At 41.9% G+C, this 16,762-nt stretch overlaps 1 protein-coding gene and 1 long non-coding RNA gene across 3 annotated transcripts in view; one reads left to right on the top strand and one right to left on the bottom strand.

Annotated features, from left to right (window-relative positions):
* The first annotated feature begins 2,183 nt into the window (after positions 1-2,183).
* On the top strand, positions 2,184-2,604 carry LOC116618258. The gene is made up of 2 exons (XR_007313754.1): positions 2,184-2,298; positions 2,395-2,604. It is a non-coding gene; the product is annotated as an uncharacterized LOC116618258 (long non-coding RNA).
* An 8,961-nt stretch (positions 2,605-11,565) lies between these two features.
* The window catches only part of LOC5515459 (dynein beta chain, flagellar outer arm-like), a 76,083-nt gene continuing 70,886 nt past the window's right edge, over positions 11,566-16,762 (bottom strand). For both annotated transcript variants that reach the window (XM_048733039.1, XM_048733038.1), the window contains exons 84-89: positions 15,828-16,203; positions 14,121-14,322; positions 13,511-13,701; positions 13,182-13,324; positions 12,755-12,872; positions 11,566-11,864 (exon numbers count right to left, since the gene is read on the bottom strand). In XM_048733039.1, coding sequence (XP_048588996.1) covers positions 11,730-11,864; positions 12,755-12,872; positions 13,182-13,324; positions 13,511-13,701; positions 14,121-14,322; positions 15,828-16,203 — 1,165 coding nt within the window. In that variant the 3' untranslated portion in view covers positions 11,566-11,729. The remainder of the gene's footprint in view (positions 11,865-12,754; positions 12,873-13,181; positions 13,325-13,510; positions 13,702-14,120; positions 14,323-15,827; positions 16,204-16,762) is intronic.

The raw sequence follows: 16,762 nt of genomic DNA, 5'->3' as shown, positions 1-16,762 counted from the left end.
ATCGTATCTTTGACTGGCATTGCATCTTGGGTTAAGTTTTAACTTAAAAATGAGCATGGTATTACAATATTATTACGGATCACGCAATGTGGTATTTTATGTTCTTTCTCGAGCTGTTGAGCAATAAGACCGTAATCACTTGAATAAGCGTCTCCCCTGATAAGCACTTTGCCTGAGAGAGAAAAAAAGCATAAGTTCCTCGCCTTGGACATGGAAGATTAAATGAGCGCCGTGGCGCTTATTCGAGTATTTACGGCGCGTCACTACATGACGAAATGAGGCGTGGGCGCGGCCTTTTATACCGCAGGTGCAGCACCTGGGCGACCCGCGCATTTTATTCCGCATAGGTCCATCTTTAAAATCAATAAAATATCAGAAATGATTGGCATGTTTGAGAATTTTTTGAAATCGGAAAACAATGTTTAAAACCGATTTTTTTTTCAGAATTTCTAGAAAAAAATTATTGATAAAATTCTATTATTTTCGCGAAAAAAAATTGTTGCAAAAGAAAAGTTGTTGCAGTAGCTGCATACACATTTTACGGACGTATTAATATTATTATTAATATTATATTATATTATATTATATTACATTACATTACATTACATTACATTACATTACATTACATTACATTACATTACATTACATTACATTACATTACATTACATTACATTACATTACATTACATTACATTACATTACATTACATTACATTACATTACATTACATTACATTACATTACATTACATTACATTACATTACATTACATTACATTACATTACATTACATTACATTACATTATATTATATTATATTATATTATATTATATTATATTATATTATATATACACATTTTATGGACAGCAGCTTTTAACGAGAGAAGAGCCAAAGAGACGCACGTGAGGTTGCTACATCGCTGTGCCCTACCGCTGATCACTCGTTCCCAGATCCCTGTTTCCCGTTCCTCGTTTTAGTGACATCCAGAGGTTTTATTGGTTTAGCATGGCACGTTAATAAAGATGTCAATCATAAAAAGTTTAAGTCAAGAGAACGATAGCCGTCTTAATGTCAAAGCACGCAAGCCCCACAGGCAGAGCGCAAAAGCTTTTATGTAGACAAGAAAGCCTTCAAAATAAGAACACTTTGCCTACCAATAGACGTTTGCCTACAAATGTCCACTTACTCCAATCATTACTCGACTAAGCGACTACTTTTAAGGGTTAATTCGAAGCTGTGTTTTCCGTATAAACAATATCCGTCTTTAACCACGCGAAAGGAGTTCTGGGTAATAACTGATTACTCGAAATTTCCAGCTCTTTTCATAACTGATCCTCAAAGTCAACGGTTGCGGTAAACACTCTGTCGTAGATATTTCAAGTTTTTCCTTTCTGAAACGCTACATTATGGCATCCAGTTTTAAAGGTATCGTTTTAGCAGGATATTTGTTAAATTACTGAGTAAATGTGTTAGCTTTTACGAGGACGGCGCACACCCAACAGACCCAAGATTTAAGCGCGCTAGCAGAATCTTCTTTCTGCGAGCGGATGGATATAATCTAAACGGCCGTCGTCCTTTCCTCCGTAGCCTGAGTTAACAGACCCCGCTCAAAATCTAAGTTCGTTTAGATTTTGAGCGGGGTCTGTTAACTCAGGCTACTTTTTTCGCCGTTGTAAATATCAAGGTCCCTATTGTTTCATATGTTTATTCCTACTTATTATTTTAATAGCCCAATTTTGTTCAATAGATAACTAATGTAAGTAAACCAGTAAAACCAGAAGAATACAAGGAAGCAGAACCACGCCAAAGTGGGAGCATTTCGAGTGAATTTTTAACACATTTAGTCATTTCGATTACAGGCGATATTTATCGCGTGACATGAAATGTTACCGTTACCTAATCGCAATAGCCACGCGCGCGACAGAAACTGATATCACGCAAGTTTAAGTCGGTAGCGCAACAGTAAATGTCTCTATTGTTTTGCTCAATCAGTAACAAGATTTCTACACAAGCCATAAATTGGAAGTGCATGGACGCCAACGCCGTTTCAGGATCTGAAGCTAAGGTATTGCCTCTTTAAAAAAACTTTGGTAAAGTTAAATTAAAATCGCAATATCAATGCACTTATTCTCCTATTTGAATAACAAGACCTTTAAAAAGCTCTTTCAGTTGCAGTATGAGGGCATGTTGAGGGCATGTTGAGGGCATGTTGAGGGCATGTTGAGGGCATGTTGAGGGCATGTTAGAAAAGAAAGAAGGTCAATATGCAGTCGAAAGAGGCAGAGCTCCTGAAATTGTGTTTTGTAAGTATACATCTATCTACCATGCATTTTTAAAGGTAACCTTTAAAAACTATTTTTTATATAATGAAATTAAATTTAATATCTTTTTATTTACAGGTACACATCAGAAATGCAACAATTATTGCATTATTTTAACTAAAAATTAAGAAAATGGAAGGAGTACAAATGCCGATGCTGTTTAGGAAAAAAATAAAGAATTAGTGTATTGTTCAGATTTTTTTTTGTAAAGAAAGAGATGTTTTTAATCCATGAATATTGTCATATATGTTGCATTTGAACAAAAAATAAAGGCAAACGTTGCAAAAATCTTTTTCAGCGATCTACTATTTTCAGGCTATTTCCAGGGTTCTATGGGCCCCCTTTCTGTACATCTACAGAATATTTCCAGGGTAGCTGTAGGTGAATCACATAGATTTACAGACGATTTTCAGGCTATTTCCAGGGTTCTCTGGGCCCCCTTTCTGCACATTTACAGAATATTTCCAGGGTAGCTGTAGGTGAATCACATAGATTTACAGACTATTTTCAGGCTATTTCCAGGGTTCTCTGGCCCCCTTTCTGTACATTTACAGAATATTTCCATGGTAGCTGTAGGTGGATCACATAGATTTACAGACTATTTTCAGGCTATTTCCAGGGTTCCTTTCTGCTTATTTACAGATTATTTCCAGTGCTTTTACAAACCATTTCCAGGCATGCCGTAATTGTGAGAAGACTCTCTAACAAATTTAAAGACTATTTACAGTCTACCCACAGACATATTTGACATTTCCAGGATTTGTAAATGTGCATTTAGTCTGTGAATTATATTTACAGTCTATTTCCATTTTATTTACAGACTATTTCCATACACTGGATAGGACACGATTTTTCCAGTATGGCGAAATAAATTTTTTTGCTTAGATAAACTTCGCAATAGACACATTCGACATTTAATATCAGTTGAATAACAAATATAGAATTACTAAATACGTATCTTTGCGAATATCTGTTTTATAGATATATCATATATGTCGAGCGTGATTATGACACAACTATCCGGACCCGAAACAGAATTGCACAGGAGCTTACAGCGGAATTCTTTTTTCTACGCGCACATTATTTGCCTAAAAGCTCTCCTGAATTGCCTGCTTCTTAAGCAATACACCCAAGGATTCGTGGCCGAATGAGTAAAGGAGACGAGGGCAATCCATTGCCACACAATGTTCAGTAGTAATTCCATGCATTTGTCCTCAACGGTCAGAAGCAATGAAAAAACTACCACCACGGGACAAAATAAAACGAGGAAACTCCCGCCAACAATGACCGCCGTCACAGCAGTCTTACGATTAGATGCGACTTCCCGACGAAGACCGTCATGCGTGGAATGGACAGAAGACTCGTGGATGGCACGGACTTGTTTCCAGGTCACCTTTGCAATGTTTGCGTAGCAGACTATGAGGATGACGAAGGGTATGGCGATAGTTACGATTGAGCACCCCAGCCACATGTACCGACGATCGTAATGATCATTGATGAAAAACCTCTGGATGGGGAAGATTGCGGAGAAACACCATATGAATGTGATAGCTACACAGCATCGCTTTTCCGTCATTACCTGTTGGTAGATTAATGGCCGTACGATTGCGACCAACCGATCTATACTCACTGCACATAAATTGAAAGTTGTCGAAGCGACAGTTTGGACCCAAAAATAGTTCTCTGCTTTAATTAATTTGACATAGAATTGGTCCGGCAGTTCGTCCTCATGGTGCTCATAAAAAAATAAGTAAAGAAAATAGATGCTGTTCATGACAAATCCAAGAATGAAATCCGAAGCGGCGAGTGATGCTACGAAGAACATCGAGACTCTTCGGAGAGCCGTCGTACGTGCCACGGCGACGATCACGAGCCCATTTCCTACCATAGCGACCGCACAGCACAATGCGTGCAGGCTCATAAGAATAATACGCGCGTCCCTGGTGATGAATCCATATGAACAAGTTGACCAGAAATCTTCAAACTCAGCTGTCTTGTTTAAGGTTGTCTTGTACAAGGTGGTGTTTTTCGCATCAGCCATGGCTTCGCCCTGCATGGAATGAAAACCAGCTTAAGGCTAACGTATAACCCAACGTGCCGTTTGTACGTAGTATTACATTTCCACTGGGGTCACCCGCTAACATTGCCTTGAGACCATAAACCAAGATATGGGAGGAGCGAGTCCTTAAGCGTTTGAAGCCGGGTAACGCCTGCGAACACGTGCGCCTTTTCGCCACGGGAAGAGGGAGAGACACGACAAGACTATTCAACTGATGTGTGCGACAAGTAAAGAAAGGTGTCACGAAATGAATGCCATTAGCAAAGTTTCCTAAACGGATGGACGCATGTTTTGTTGCATTGAAAAAAAAAAATAAAAAAGACAAATACTGTAGGCAGAATTTTGATTAAAAAAATACGCGATATCTCAGTACTCAGCTCGCGAAATTTTCACGAAAATGGTGTAAAAAGATTAAACTCTTTTGCGGGATTCATGTGATCTTGCCGGTAAACATGTTTGCCACGGAACTCGTTCAATCCTTAAGTAAGCAACATATCAGAGATTTTCCGGCCGATGTTATTATTTCGGAGTCTTAATGAGAGCAAGGTGTCCCTGACAACACTATGTCTATACAATACCATCTCCTACCTCGCGTAAGTGGGGGAGTTGACTAGCGGAAACAATATTATAAGTGTTATAGGGGAGTTGACTAGCGGAAACAATGTTATAAGTCTTATAGGGGAGTTGACTAGCGGAAACAATGTAAAGTTTGCATACAAAGTACGTTTTTAAAGTAATTCCTAAGTAATTCTTATCATTTTCGTTTCGTTAATTTCAGCGGATACGGCAAAGTTTTTTTTTTTACATGGATGGATTTCATTTCCTTTTAGAGAAACACGCGCACCAGTTCTCATTAGAGTGTATTGACCAATCCAGTCCTTCTTTTGTGAGAAAAGGCTTTAAAATTTAGCAAAACACCTTTAGCAAATTTAAAACGCGTTGTTATTACCTGGTGCTAGTTTAACTATTATTGCTCTACGTGTAGGCTAATTCTTTTAGGAGAAACAGCGTGAAATTCCGGTGTGGAATCGGTGATTCAAATTGTACCCTGGAGGAGACGAGAACCGCACATTAAGGTTCTCTTTCAAAAGAAAGAGATGATAAATACATAGTATTGTTTAGTTTCCAGGAGGCTCGTGGATATTAATCGTGGATACCAAGCAATTTTAAACGCATTATCGCTAATGATGATATTTTCAGCCAACGCTCACTATAACCGTAAAGTCAAAATATGTCTATGTAAACTCTTTTTTAAGATCTTTTTATAAGAAAGATCAGCCTGAGATTTCTCCAGATTCCAAAAACATGCTAAAACAATAGCAAAATATTGTTTAGTTTGTGTGATACATTCTAAAATAAATATTATTGTTATTGATCATTAATATTTTATTGGCTGGTTATGTTTTGGACATTGTAATTATGTTTTTAGATACACTGTAATTTAAGAAGAACATTTTCTGCATTGAAATATACTCCAAAAATAATAAGAAGGCCTCAGCCTAAATTGGAAATTAGACGTTCTTATAAAAAGAGTGTATTTTCGAAGCCAACAATCAAAGTTTGGAAGATATTTACCTTCTGAAAGCTTTCTTATCCAACATTTTTCTTGGGGTTTTCCTTAGAAAAAGGTTTAGACAGGATCACATTCACTAGATTTAAAGATAATGAAGGCCCTGAAATCCACGCAAAACTAGCCGGTTCTATCTATCATGTCTTTGATTTGTGAAGGCCCAGCTGGTTTTTCGTTAGATTTTGATCCAAATATAAATCATTCACAGTGGCAGTGCAACTCACCGAGTGCTGTCGATTGAACGTGTTTTTCGTATTCTTGTGATAAGTACACTGACAATAATCAAGAAAATAATGGTCGCACACTCCTTTCAAAAAAGATATACATTCACAAACTATTTAACAATTAGACTATGAGTTCGAGTTTTCTATGAGTCAAAAGACAGTCAACGAGGCGTGTTGACTATTTGACTCATAGAAAACGAGAACGAGTAGTCTAATTGTTTTAGTATAAATCCACTAAAACATGCTACCTTCGAAAAAATACGATTTCATTAATTCTCAGTAATAAATAACCACTTTTAGCGCGAAAACGCATGCTTTTTCGCTACTCACTATCTGTGGCCCAATTGAAAGTGAGTACAGGGGCGAGATTCGTGATAGTGAGTGGATTTATACTAAACATATAAAAGTCCTCACCTTAAATCTTCTAGAAGTTCTCCACACTTCAAAAGGCTTTGTGTTATAGTTAAAAAAAGCTGCTTGGTAATAATACAATAGACTAAGTTCACACTGCGCGTGAGTAGTGCGTGGAGGAAACAGGGAACACAAATAAATATTGACACATGTGAAAATGTCGATAAATTTCATTGGATATCTAAATTATAGTGAGTTGTGTACAACTATATCATTTTCTGGTGCAAATCGAATGTTTTCGAAGCTTAACAAACAGTTTGTTTTAATGATTGACTCTAAACCCTGTGGAGTGTATGTCTAATCACTCTTTGTAATTTTTCGAATTTCATTAGTCAGAACATCTCATTATCAAAGCATTCCTGACAATATTTCATCGCTACTTGGAAAGTGGGGACCTGAATTCATTCCTTGTTGAAAGCGTACAATGTTCAAATGTGGAAGAAACCAGAGATTTTATACTCTTAAGAAGATAGGGGTTGCACAACCAATGCCAAGCCTGTTGGTTAGAGGCGGGGAGATTGCACAGCCCTAGAATTCGCGGTGTTCTTTGCGAAATAAAATGCGCAAACCTTCAGGCCTCTCTGTAAAAGACCCAGCATGGTCGCCTTGTTACTGCTGTGACATGAAGGTTTGGCTGTTTGAAGACACAAGGTTTTTTGTTTCTATTTAATTAAAGTTTAGGTGTTTAAAAAAAACAAGGTTTTTAATTTTATTTTAAATAAAGCGCCTTAATATACCATGGTGGCGGTTGCTGTGATTCTGCTTTGCATTGTGGAAAAGAAAAATCGAGACGGAAACCAACACCTGTTATTTAGCACCATATTTCAATGGTCGGTCCCTGTTCGAAACTAGACCCGTCAAACTAGGGCTTGTATACAGCCTACAAGGATGTTATACGAGTTGCTGAAAGCTACCACAGCGTGGGAAACGAGTGGCACAACAATATGAACGAAAAGCGTCTATCTTGCAATTACGTCTTGTTTACGCGAGTCACATATGGGTTGACTTAACGGCGGATGCTTTTAACGGCGACAAAGTTCTTTTGAACGATTACCACCACCGATAAGTCAATCAGAAATAAAAGAGTGACACCAATAAATATCCTGAAAATAAGACTCCTCTTACTTTTACATAAAAGCTGATTTTCACATGACAAATGGTTCTTAACGGATTTCTTTAAAATTCCTATTGATGAGAGAACATCACAAATTTTAGCGACGAACATTATTTTTTGTCAGCCATCTTTTGATTCGATTATTACAGTCGGAGCTCAAAAATCGACCCAGGTAAAACAGCGATTCTTTAATAGTCATTGACGGAAAATTCATGTTGAGAATCTTTTCGTTGGCAATGTATTTTTAATCATGTTAAAAAATCCCACTGAAGACTATTATTATTAAACAATCGTTATTGGAAATGTTTTTTTTGCCGAGTAAACATATAGTTTGGGAATAACATTTTCATCACAGGGCCGTAGCAGGGGGTGGGGCACTGGGGGCATGTGCCCCCCCCCCAATGTTTTCAAACAGAAACTCGAAACGGGTGAGATAATGGTGCTCATCCTGCAAAAGCTACTTTCCAACATCTCTTTTGACATCAGTAAGGATCAGGTGAAGTCTAAATCGCAGCCTCTTTCCAAAAAGTAGTTGCGCCGGGCTGTAACCAGTAGTGGCGTGGGGTGCGTTACGGTACGCGAACAGGAACCTGTCCAGCTTGTGCTGCAGTGAGCGCTCTGTGAGGTCAGCCTTGACTCCTGTCTTGAAGCTCTGCACCAGTCGTTAGGCCAGACCATTCGTCGCCGGATTGTACGCTCCGCCTGTCACATGTCGAATTTCATTCATCTTATTAAAATGCTCGAACTCTCTAGACTTGATCTGTGGCCCATTATCTGTTACTATTTGCTCGCGGAGGCCCATCCGGGCATATGGTGTACGCAAGGAATTAACAGTTTCCAGTGCGGTAGTGTCCCTGTGCATGATGAAGAACTCGGGCCATTTTCTATGCGCATCGGACACCACCATCACCATGTGGCCTGCAACCGGACCAGCGAAGTCGATGTGAAATCGTTGCCAGGGTTGCGCTGGATACCCCCACCGATGTAGAGGGGCTCGAGCAGGGTTCCGGGCTGTCTCCTGGCAACCTTGGCAGAGCTTGGCGGTGGCCTTGATCTCACTATCGATCCGTGGCCACCAAACGTATCCCCGTGCTACTCCCTTCATCTTAACCATAACGATGTGACCCTCATGTAGTATGTCAAGAACTCGCCGCCGAAGCTTGGGTGACACCACCACACGGTGACCCCACATGGTGATGCCAGTAAGCAGTTCCTTGCGGCTGCTGTAAGGTGCCAAGTCCGGGTTAGGCTCAGCCCCTCCACATCCCGTCTCTACCAAGCGCACCACCCGCGCGAGGAGTGGGTCTTGGTTTGTTTCGTGGCGAAGTTCCCTATCATGTGGTAACGCATCAAGTACAGACATATGGAGCAGTTCCACCTCGTCCGGCTCATCCGCTGGTGTCTGCACTAGCGGAAGCCTCGACAATCCATTACAGTTGGCATGCGCTTAGGTTCCCCGGTACTCGATTTCATACGAAAATACACCAAGGAAAAGACATCATCGCTGCAGTGGTGCTGCCGTGGTAAATGGAACTCTCTTTCCTGGTTCCATAATATACTTAAGAGGCTTGGCCTGATGGAGACCATCCGCAGAGATTATGTGACCCAAGTATTCCACTGAATCACGCATAAATGTGCACTTCTTTCTGTTACCCTAAGGCCAAAGTCCATCAGTCGGCCCAAAACCTTGTCCAGAGTCCAAACCACGCTCCACAGTAGGCTTCCGGGCCAGCGCAACAGGGCGGGCCTTGAAAAACTTAGGGACAGCGTCGTTTCAACTGGATACTAGCCCTGATGCCCTAAGTGTTTCAAGGTCTTCCTTGAAAACTGAAGCATGGCTGATAAGTACATCTTCTAAATTCTTGCTTGCGGTTAGATTCAACAAGGGCCAGTTCAGGGTGATTGAACGTAACCACTCCCTGCCGAACAGGGTGGGTCCATTCCCGGAAATGACATATAAGGGAAGGGAAGTATCTTGGTTTCCGTAGCGCACTTTGACTGTTATGGCTCCAAGCGGAACCAAGTTCTAGAACCAATTTTAGATCTGTTTGTTCCAGGGGCACATGACGCAAACACTCGCGGTATTTGGTCTCGCTTATAACTGAGTCAGCAGCCCCAGTATCCAGTTTCATTTGAAACGATATCCATTCTACCTCTATGTCGACAATGATGGGTTTCCTAGTTGGCTTAGAGCCCATTTCATACAATCCATGCCATCCGTCGTCACCCTCTTTCTTTCCCATTTTTTGTTCATAACCTTGACCCCTGTATGGGTTGCCTGTGGTTTCTCATTGGGCTTGACCTGCCGGCTGCCGTCATGCTCTCTTGATGTGCCCTATTTTGCCACAGGAGAAACACTTGGATTGACTGAAAACGCAGGACCGTAGGTCGTGCTTCCCGTTACAGCGGTAACATTTTGAAACTGTTGCACTCTGGGGTGGTTTCCTTGGGTTCCCTGTGGTATCTCCATCTCGCAAAAGTTGCTTTTGGCCATTATTTCCCTCCAGTGTATTCACCTCGGAATGGAGCTCTTCCGTCCTAAATGCCAAGACATCTTTATTTGCCTGTTCGACCGTTTGGCACTTTCGCACAGCATTTTTAAAGTTCAAGTCGACGAGTTTCTCTCTTAGTAGTTCTCTCTACATCTTGTCGTCTCTAATTCCAGACACTAACCTGTCTCGCAATCTTTCGCTTCTTACTTTATCGGAAAACTTGCAATCTCCAGCCAAGTGCTTGAGCGTAGCCACGTACTCGCTTTCGGACCCCTCTGGTTTGCGATAACGGTTATCGGACTCGTATCGCGCCACAAGGGCAGACTTCTCTGGCTTCGTGTGTTCTTTCAGTGTTTTCACAATAACATGATACGTTATCGTGTCGTCCTTCGGTTTCGCACGCTGTATCAAATCCTTCAAGAGTTGGAACGTATCGGGATTCAGATAAACTAAAACAATTGCTTTCTTAGTCTTCTCTTCCGTTACGTTGTTTGCAATGAAATAAAAATCCAACTGTTTAGTGTACGACTCCCAGTCGCCGCCCGAGTGAAACTTGTTTACTTTACCGAATGTCGCCGTGTCTTCCCATCTCTTACTCAATTTTTAGGGTTTCTCTTGCTCTATTTCCACCAAATCTTAAGAACTTGTTCTTAAGTGCTTGTCGCCAATTGTCAAGTCCTAAGACACAATTCTGAGCGCTACTCTAAACACAACACTGAGCTTTTACTTTCAACAACCGAGCTCGACAAGTTCGGCGCTCTCTCCGGGCAAGCACGCTATGGTAACATTGAACAATACATAACCCCCTTCCCCCCAACCTTACGTGGCCTGCTACGGCTGTGCCGTCCAAGCCTAGATGTTATACATGAATTCCTTCCAAAACTCTGCAAAAGGACTACCTTATTACACTTTATTTTCGCTTTTAATTTCATTTTAAATGACGCGCTGGAACTGTAGTTAGAGGCATGTTTTTGATGAATAAAGCACATTTCAATTCCATTTATTCTGTCCGATTTAATTTGGTTTCTACGAAAATAAAGTGTCGCGAAATATCGCCACCTCAAATTTGGGGAATTTTAACGACATGAAATCACTGTACACACTGGAAAGATGTTCGAATTAACAGTCAGCGCGGCGCTCATTAACAAATACAATCCAAAAAGATGACCGTCCATGAGAAAACGTACACTATAGCATGGATTAAGAGTATTTTTGTCCAGGGAAAAAGGATGCCGTATTGAAGCGGAATCCGGCTTTCGAGTCTCGGGAATATGGGACCAGAGTACAGTCCAGGGTCCGGTCCAGGTTTTGGTATTTTTCCAGTAGTTATTAAGACCTGGTTGGCCCGATAACTAAAGATCCAACCAAAGGAGACCCACTATATCACACTTTGCTTTATTTTGTATTAAATGTTCGTCTAACATGTCTGTACAAGTCGGCAAATGCCAATTCAATTCATTTATACCATACACGAAGTAAAAAGTCATAACTTACAAAATCTATAAACTCGCGTAAAAATATACAAACATTCTCTATTGCTCAGTTATGACCTTGGAACTAATTTCCAGGTTCCTACAATGTCGCCTGGATCTAAAACCACAGCTACCCCAGCAACAGTCAGGTTTTCGGGGTCCGTGTCGGATTTGAGTGGTAGAGAAAAAGTACAGGACTGCCGGGCCTGAAACAGAACGCAGAAAGAAAAGAAGTGTCAGAAAATGCTTCAACTTTTTTCTCCGGGTTTTCGTTAGAACAATGGCAAAATTCAACATGTTATATCACTTAGAACCCCTAAAATTTAAACATGGGAATGGGTTATGCAACTTCTGGCATGTTTCTAGCTATATAAACTTATTTGGCGTTAACACTCCGCCATAACAGTCCTTTCCACGACGTTTGGAAAAGATTAGTGAGGGGCGAGGATAGCGCCTACGCTCCAGGGAGCTACATACCAAATATCGCCTCGGGCTGGCCTATCCCATATCTTAAAACATATGTGGCATTGTTAGTGGTTAGCCCCGGTGCCTCGGTTTTATGCTTATTTATGTCACAGACTAAGATAGAACTCCGGTAAAAAGCGCTTTACATCAGCCAGCGTTGCTGGCGCTGCTATGCTCCGTCAACCCTAAGACAAAAATGTCCGCAAACCACTTCACAGCACCTCCCAAAATGGTGTTCTAACAGCACTTGCATTACTAGGCAAGCGTCTCGCCGGTATATTTTCCAGCTGGCGCTGTTTAACAGTACTTTAAGAAGACGGCAACAAGAACGGCAACGGTAGAAAAAATCAAAAGGCCGCACGTAAATATACATTCTGTCCGATAGATATCAACCGCCAACGCGAAACTCCAAGCCTTACGTTGTCTAGCAGGAGGATGTTCACGCCGTCCTAGCTGTATAACCGTTGTCGCATCTTCGAGACTCTTATAAGTTTCTGGTTCAAGGATTCCCTTTTTTGTAAAGTTTTCCTCAAACACAACAAATATATGTCTGCTGTATCGCGCTGGCTAACCGAAGAAAACCGCAAACGCAAAACTCCGGTGATATTACTAATATTCTGCACCCGCTTACCCGGTTGATGTAGACTGGGCATTCATACCACGCATCCTTATCTTCCTGGGACCCGGAGTTCCCCTCGGAGTCGATCACTGCCCTGAGATGCATGTCTGGTAGTGGGATGATAGCACCCCTGAGGACGGAGACGAGAATACCGTGAGGAAGAAAGGGCGTATTCTTGAAATAACAAACCCTTGAGGACAGCTCAAACGAATTCAAAAGTTCAACCAAAAAGAGTTCAGAAGTTGTTAAGAAGAGTGCGAACTGGTTCAGGAATTGAAATGGGAACACTTAATGCAAATTTTCCTGCAACAAAGCGGTGACGAAAAAAATAATGCGAAAGGTGTCTACAATTGAAAAATACCTAAAGATACCAGAATTGATATATGTATAGGATTTTAGTTGACCGGGATTCGAGACTACGGTACGCCTGAATACATACTTTGGCTGTAGAAGCAGGTGCTCGCTGTCGGCGTCATAATCTGCGCCCTCGAGGTACAGTCCCGATACAACGATCCCGTCATCCTCCTCGCCCTCGCTGTCACGTGACCCATACTTTTTGGAAATGAAACATCGCAGCGAGACCTGGAAATTTGATTTGGGAAAACCTTTTAACATTGGGGAAGTTCGTGGAGGGTATTTGTAACGGCTCAGCGGGTCCCATTTCCTCAACGAAACATCTCGGAGAGTTCAAACGCTTTTTTTGTTAGTACGATTACTCCCACGCAGGTGTGTTTCTAGATGCCCCCATTATTATTATGGTTACCATACCTCGTCATAGTCAACACCAGACATGGCGGCCTTCTCATGCCTTAGTGACGTCACTATCGCTCCAGGGTTCGCCAGGCCTCCAAGCCAGATTGTTTTTAGCCGTGCTCGCCCCAGGGCCGGCTCATCGGAGACCTTAGGCACCACGCCTTCTAAAATCCAGCCGCTTAACTGTTTGTGACGCTTATGGAAGGCTGCAGAGCGATACATAAACTTTGATTAGTCAAGGATATCAAGTTCCAGTTATTGCTGCTCCCTTGGATTCGCCAATTCATAGGAATATTTAGGTGGGATGCCACCTAAAGTTGCATCAGATATACTAAACTAAACTCATGATATCTTAAGATGGACGGCTGAGCTGACAAAGAGATATCTAGATTGTACAGTGGAAGTTCGGTAACCCAGAACACGACTTCTACGGCCTTCATTTTATTCTATTACAACTCCTTTTATTTTAAATGTAACTATGACGGAAGCATGGAGTTTAGGCCTTGGAAATTGTTGGCAATACTTCGCAGCTACCAAAGTAGCATAAGCTCAGACAGAGTAGTAAAGAAAAATAAAACGTTTCAGAGAAATTCCTTAGGGACGTCCCTACGAACCAATCCCTCACCTTCTAGCCAGGACGAGAGGGAATGTGGCGAGGGCTGTTCGTTGGGGTGTTGCCACGAAGACGGCACTTGGCCTCGTTTCAGCGCCCAGACCACGTCATCAAGTGCACGTGGAATGGCTGCTGAGCCCGCGAGCACACACTGCTCCAGCGTCTGCAGGTCGTGACGCACGTGGTACAGCTGGCAGTTGAACCACTCACACTCCTGAAAAGGATCATGGATAAATGTAAGATCCAGCCATAAATCATGGATATACAACCAGTGACTAAGGGAATGCTTGCCCTACATGCAAAGACGAGCCACATTCTTTAACACATTGACCCCTGAACCGGCCTGTACCGGCTTTGGGAAGTACCCACAACCCAAAAAATTCATAAATTCAAAATAAACACAACAAGATGAAGATACTCAGGCATCAGTCTAAGGGATAAATGGTCTTGCAGATATGCATCCAACCAAGGTGTTGGCATCTACTCTTAAGCCAAATAATAGCACAGGTTCTTTGACAAATCTCAAATCGAACAAGGAGAGAAAAGCAGAATCACCCCTCTCAATAAAACGCTCAAAATACCACACAAGGGAGAGAGATCAGCAAACACAGCTCAAGACACAAATAGATACCTTTATTCTGATCCTCCAGGTACATTTCCTTGGCCTCAAAACACAATGTCCATTCCTTGAAGGATTGTACAACCACGAAAATATCTTTACGTATTGCAAAGCATTCTGGGAGATCCAGGGGAAAATTCACGAGGGGAGGGCCAGTCAACACTCCTCTCCCCAAAGTCAGATGGTTTTTTAGAAGTCTTTTCACCCCGAAGCCAAACGAATCAATTCCAGGCCATACAGACCCAGAATAGCAGTGTAAACAATTTTGCAATCAATTTGGTTTCAGAAAAGACACCATTTAGGAGAGCTGTGGTGATTCATTAGAAAATTATTTTCTCATCCGGGCAAAGCCAAACAAGAAAAAATCATCATGAATCCACCTTTGCTTGCAAATATCCATAAGCAAAGCACTCAATTATGCCCCAAAAGACTTCATGATGTCCTGAGACACTCTCCTAATATGCTCATAGCTGTATTTTTGATGAAAAATACAAGCAACCATCAACTTGTGCTGGCTTCAGCACATCGACGAGGGATTAAAAGTGGGGACCGCAAAGCACTGTTGGAAAGCTTGGATACCGCTGACTAGGTGCAGCTGTGTTTGACTTTGACGGGCTGTATAAAACTCAGAATAGGGGGGGAGGTATCTGTTTTCAGTCTGTTTTTTGTAAATTCAGCTCCAAAAAAGCCAGGAGTCAATGGGTTAATTTATAAACTTTCCATTGTGACTACGTCACGCAATTCCGATCCACAGACACGCGTCACGCAATTCCGATGAACAGACACGCATCACGAAAGTCCGATTAACAGACACGCATCACGAAAGTCCGATTAACAGACACGCGTCACGAAAGTCCGATTAACAGACACGCGTCACGCAAGATCTATCAACAGACACGCGTCACGCATTCCGATCAACAGACACGCGTCACGCAAGTCCGTTCAACAGACACGCGTCACGCATTCCGATCAACAGACACGCGTCACGTAAGTCCGATTAACAAACACGCGTTACGTAAGACCTATCAACAGACAGGAGTCACGCAAGTCCGATTAACAGACATGCGTCACGCAAGACCTATCAACAGATTTTAGATCACCTTCTTGAGGACGTATCCAAGACTCTCGGTGAGCTTATCCTCGGAGGTCGCCACGCTGCTAGTCTCGCTGTACACAGACAACGCCCTCAGCTGGGACAGAACCCGAGGCATAAGCGTCTGCAGCGACGGTGGCGGCTCAACCTCAAACTGCAAGAGGGTCGGTAGCTTATCCAGGCACATATCCATGGCGGTACGCAGGCTACTGAGGGAGGGGCCGCTGGCGGGGCCCGATACCACACACTGAGGTACTGGAGGGGTGAGAGAGGGACCTGATAGGTTGCTGGCTGTCTGTGTGGTCCTTTCGAGAGTCTTGATTTTCGGCTGCTCCATGCAGGTGATGAGTAGGGAGCGCAAGTTGGAGAGGAATTGAGTAGAGCTGTGATTGATAAACAAGGGACATCACATTTACATGTATTCTTGGTTTGCAAGATGGAGTGCATTATGAAATTGCCTACGAAAATTTTTCACAGTCCTTTTTTTTCCACCTTCAAACAGCATTATTGTTTACAACTGAAAACAATAACAACTTACTAACCTCGACCGTTCGGTCATAAGTGGTTAGTATTTTCAGTTGTAAACAGCGACATTCTTTAAGTGAAACAGAAACCTCTTAGAGATAGCTGGAGTTCGAGTATCAAAGGTTCGAGTTACTGAGGGGGGAATACAGTAAAAAGTAATAATGTATAAAAGAAAATCATAAGGGGAACTGATACTCGTTCGGGTTACTGAGGGACTTTAAATCCTCACAATCGAACAAGGACATTCACGTCTCTCATTGAGCTTTATTAACTTGTATGAATGCTTGGGGGGTGGGGAAAGCGCATAATCACTTACTCATAATAATTAACTGGGGGAGTAACCCGTATCTATATACAACAACAACATAACTCACATAATTCACAAATGAAGCTCTTGGAGACTACAATACTGGATAA

The sequence above is a fragment of the Nematostella vectensis genome, chromosome 9 (assembly GCF_932526225.1).
Source record: "Nematostella vectensis chromosome 9, jaNemVect1.1, whole genome shotgun sequence".
Classification (NCBI taxonomy): Eukaryota; Metazoa; Cnidaria; class Anthozoa; order Actiniaria; family Edwardsiidae; genus Nematostella; species Nematostella vectensis.
This window is presented reverse-complemented; position numbering and strand designations above follow the sequence as displayed.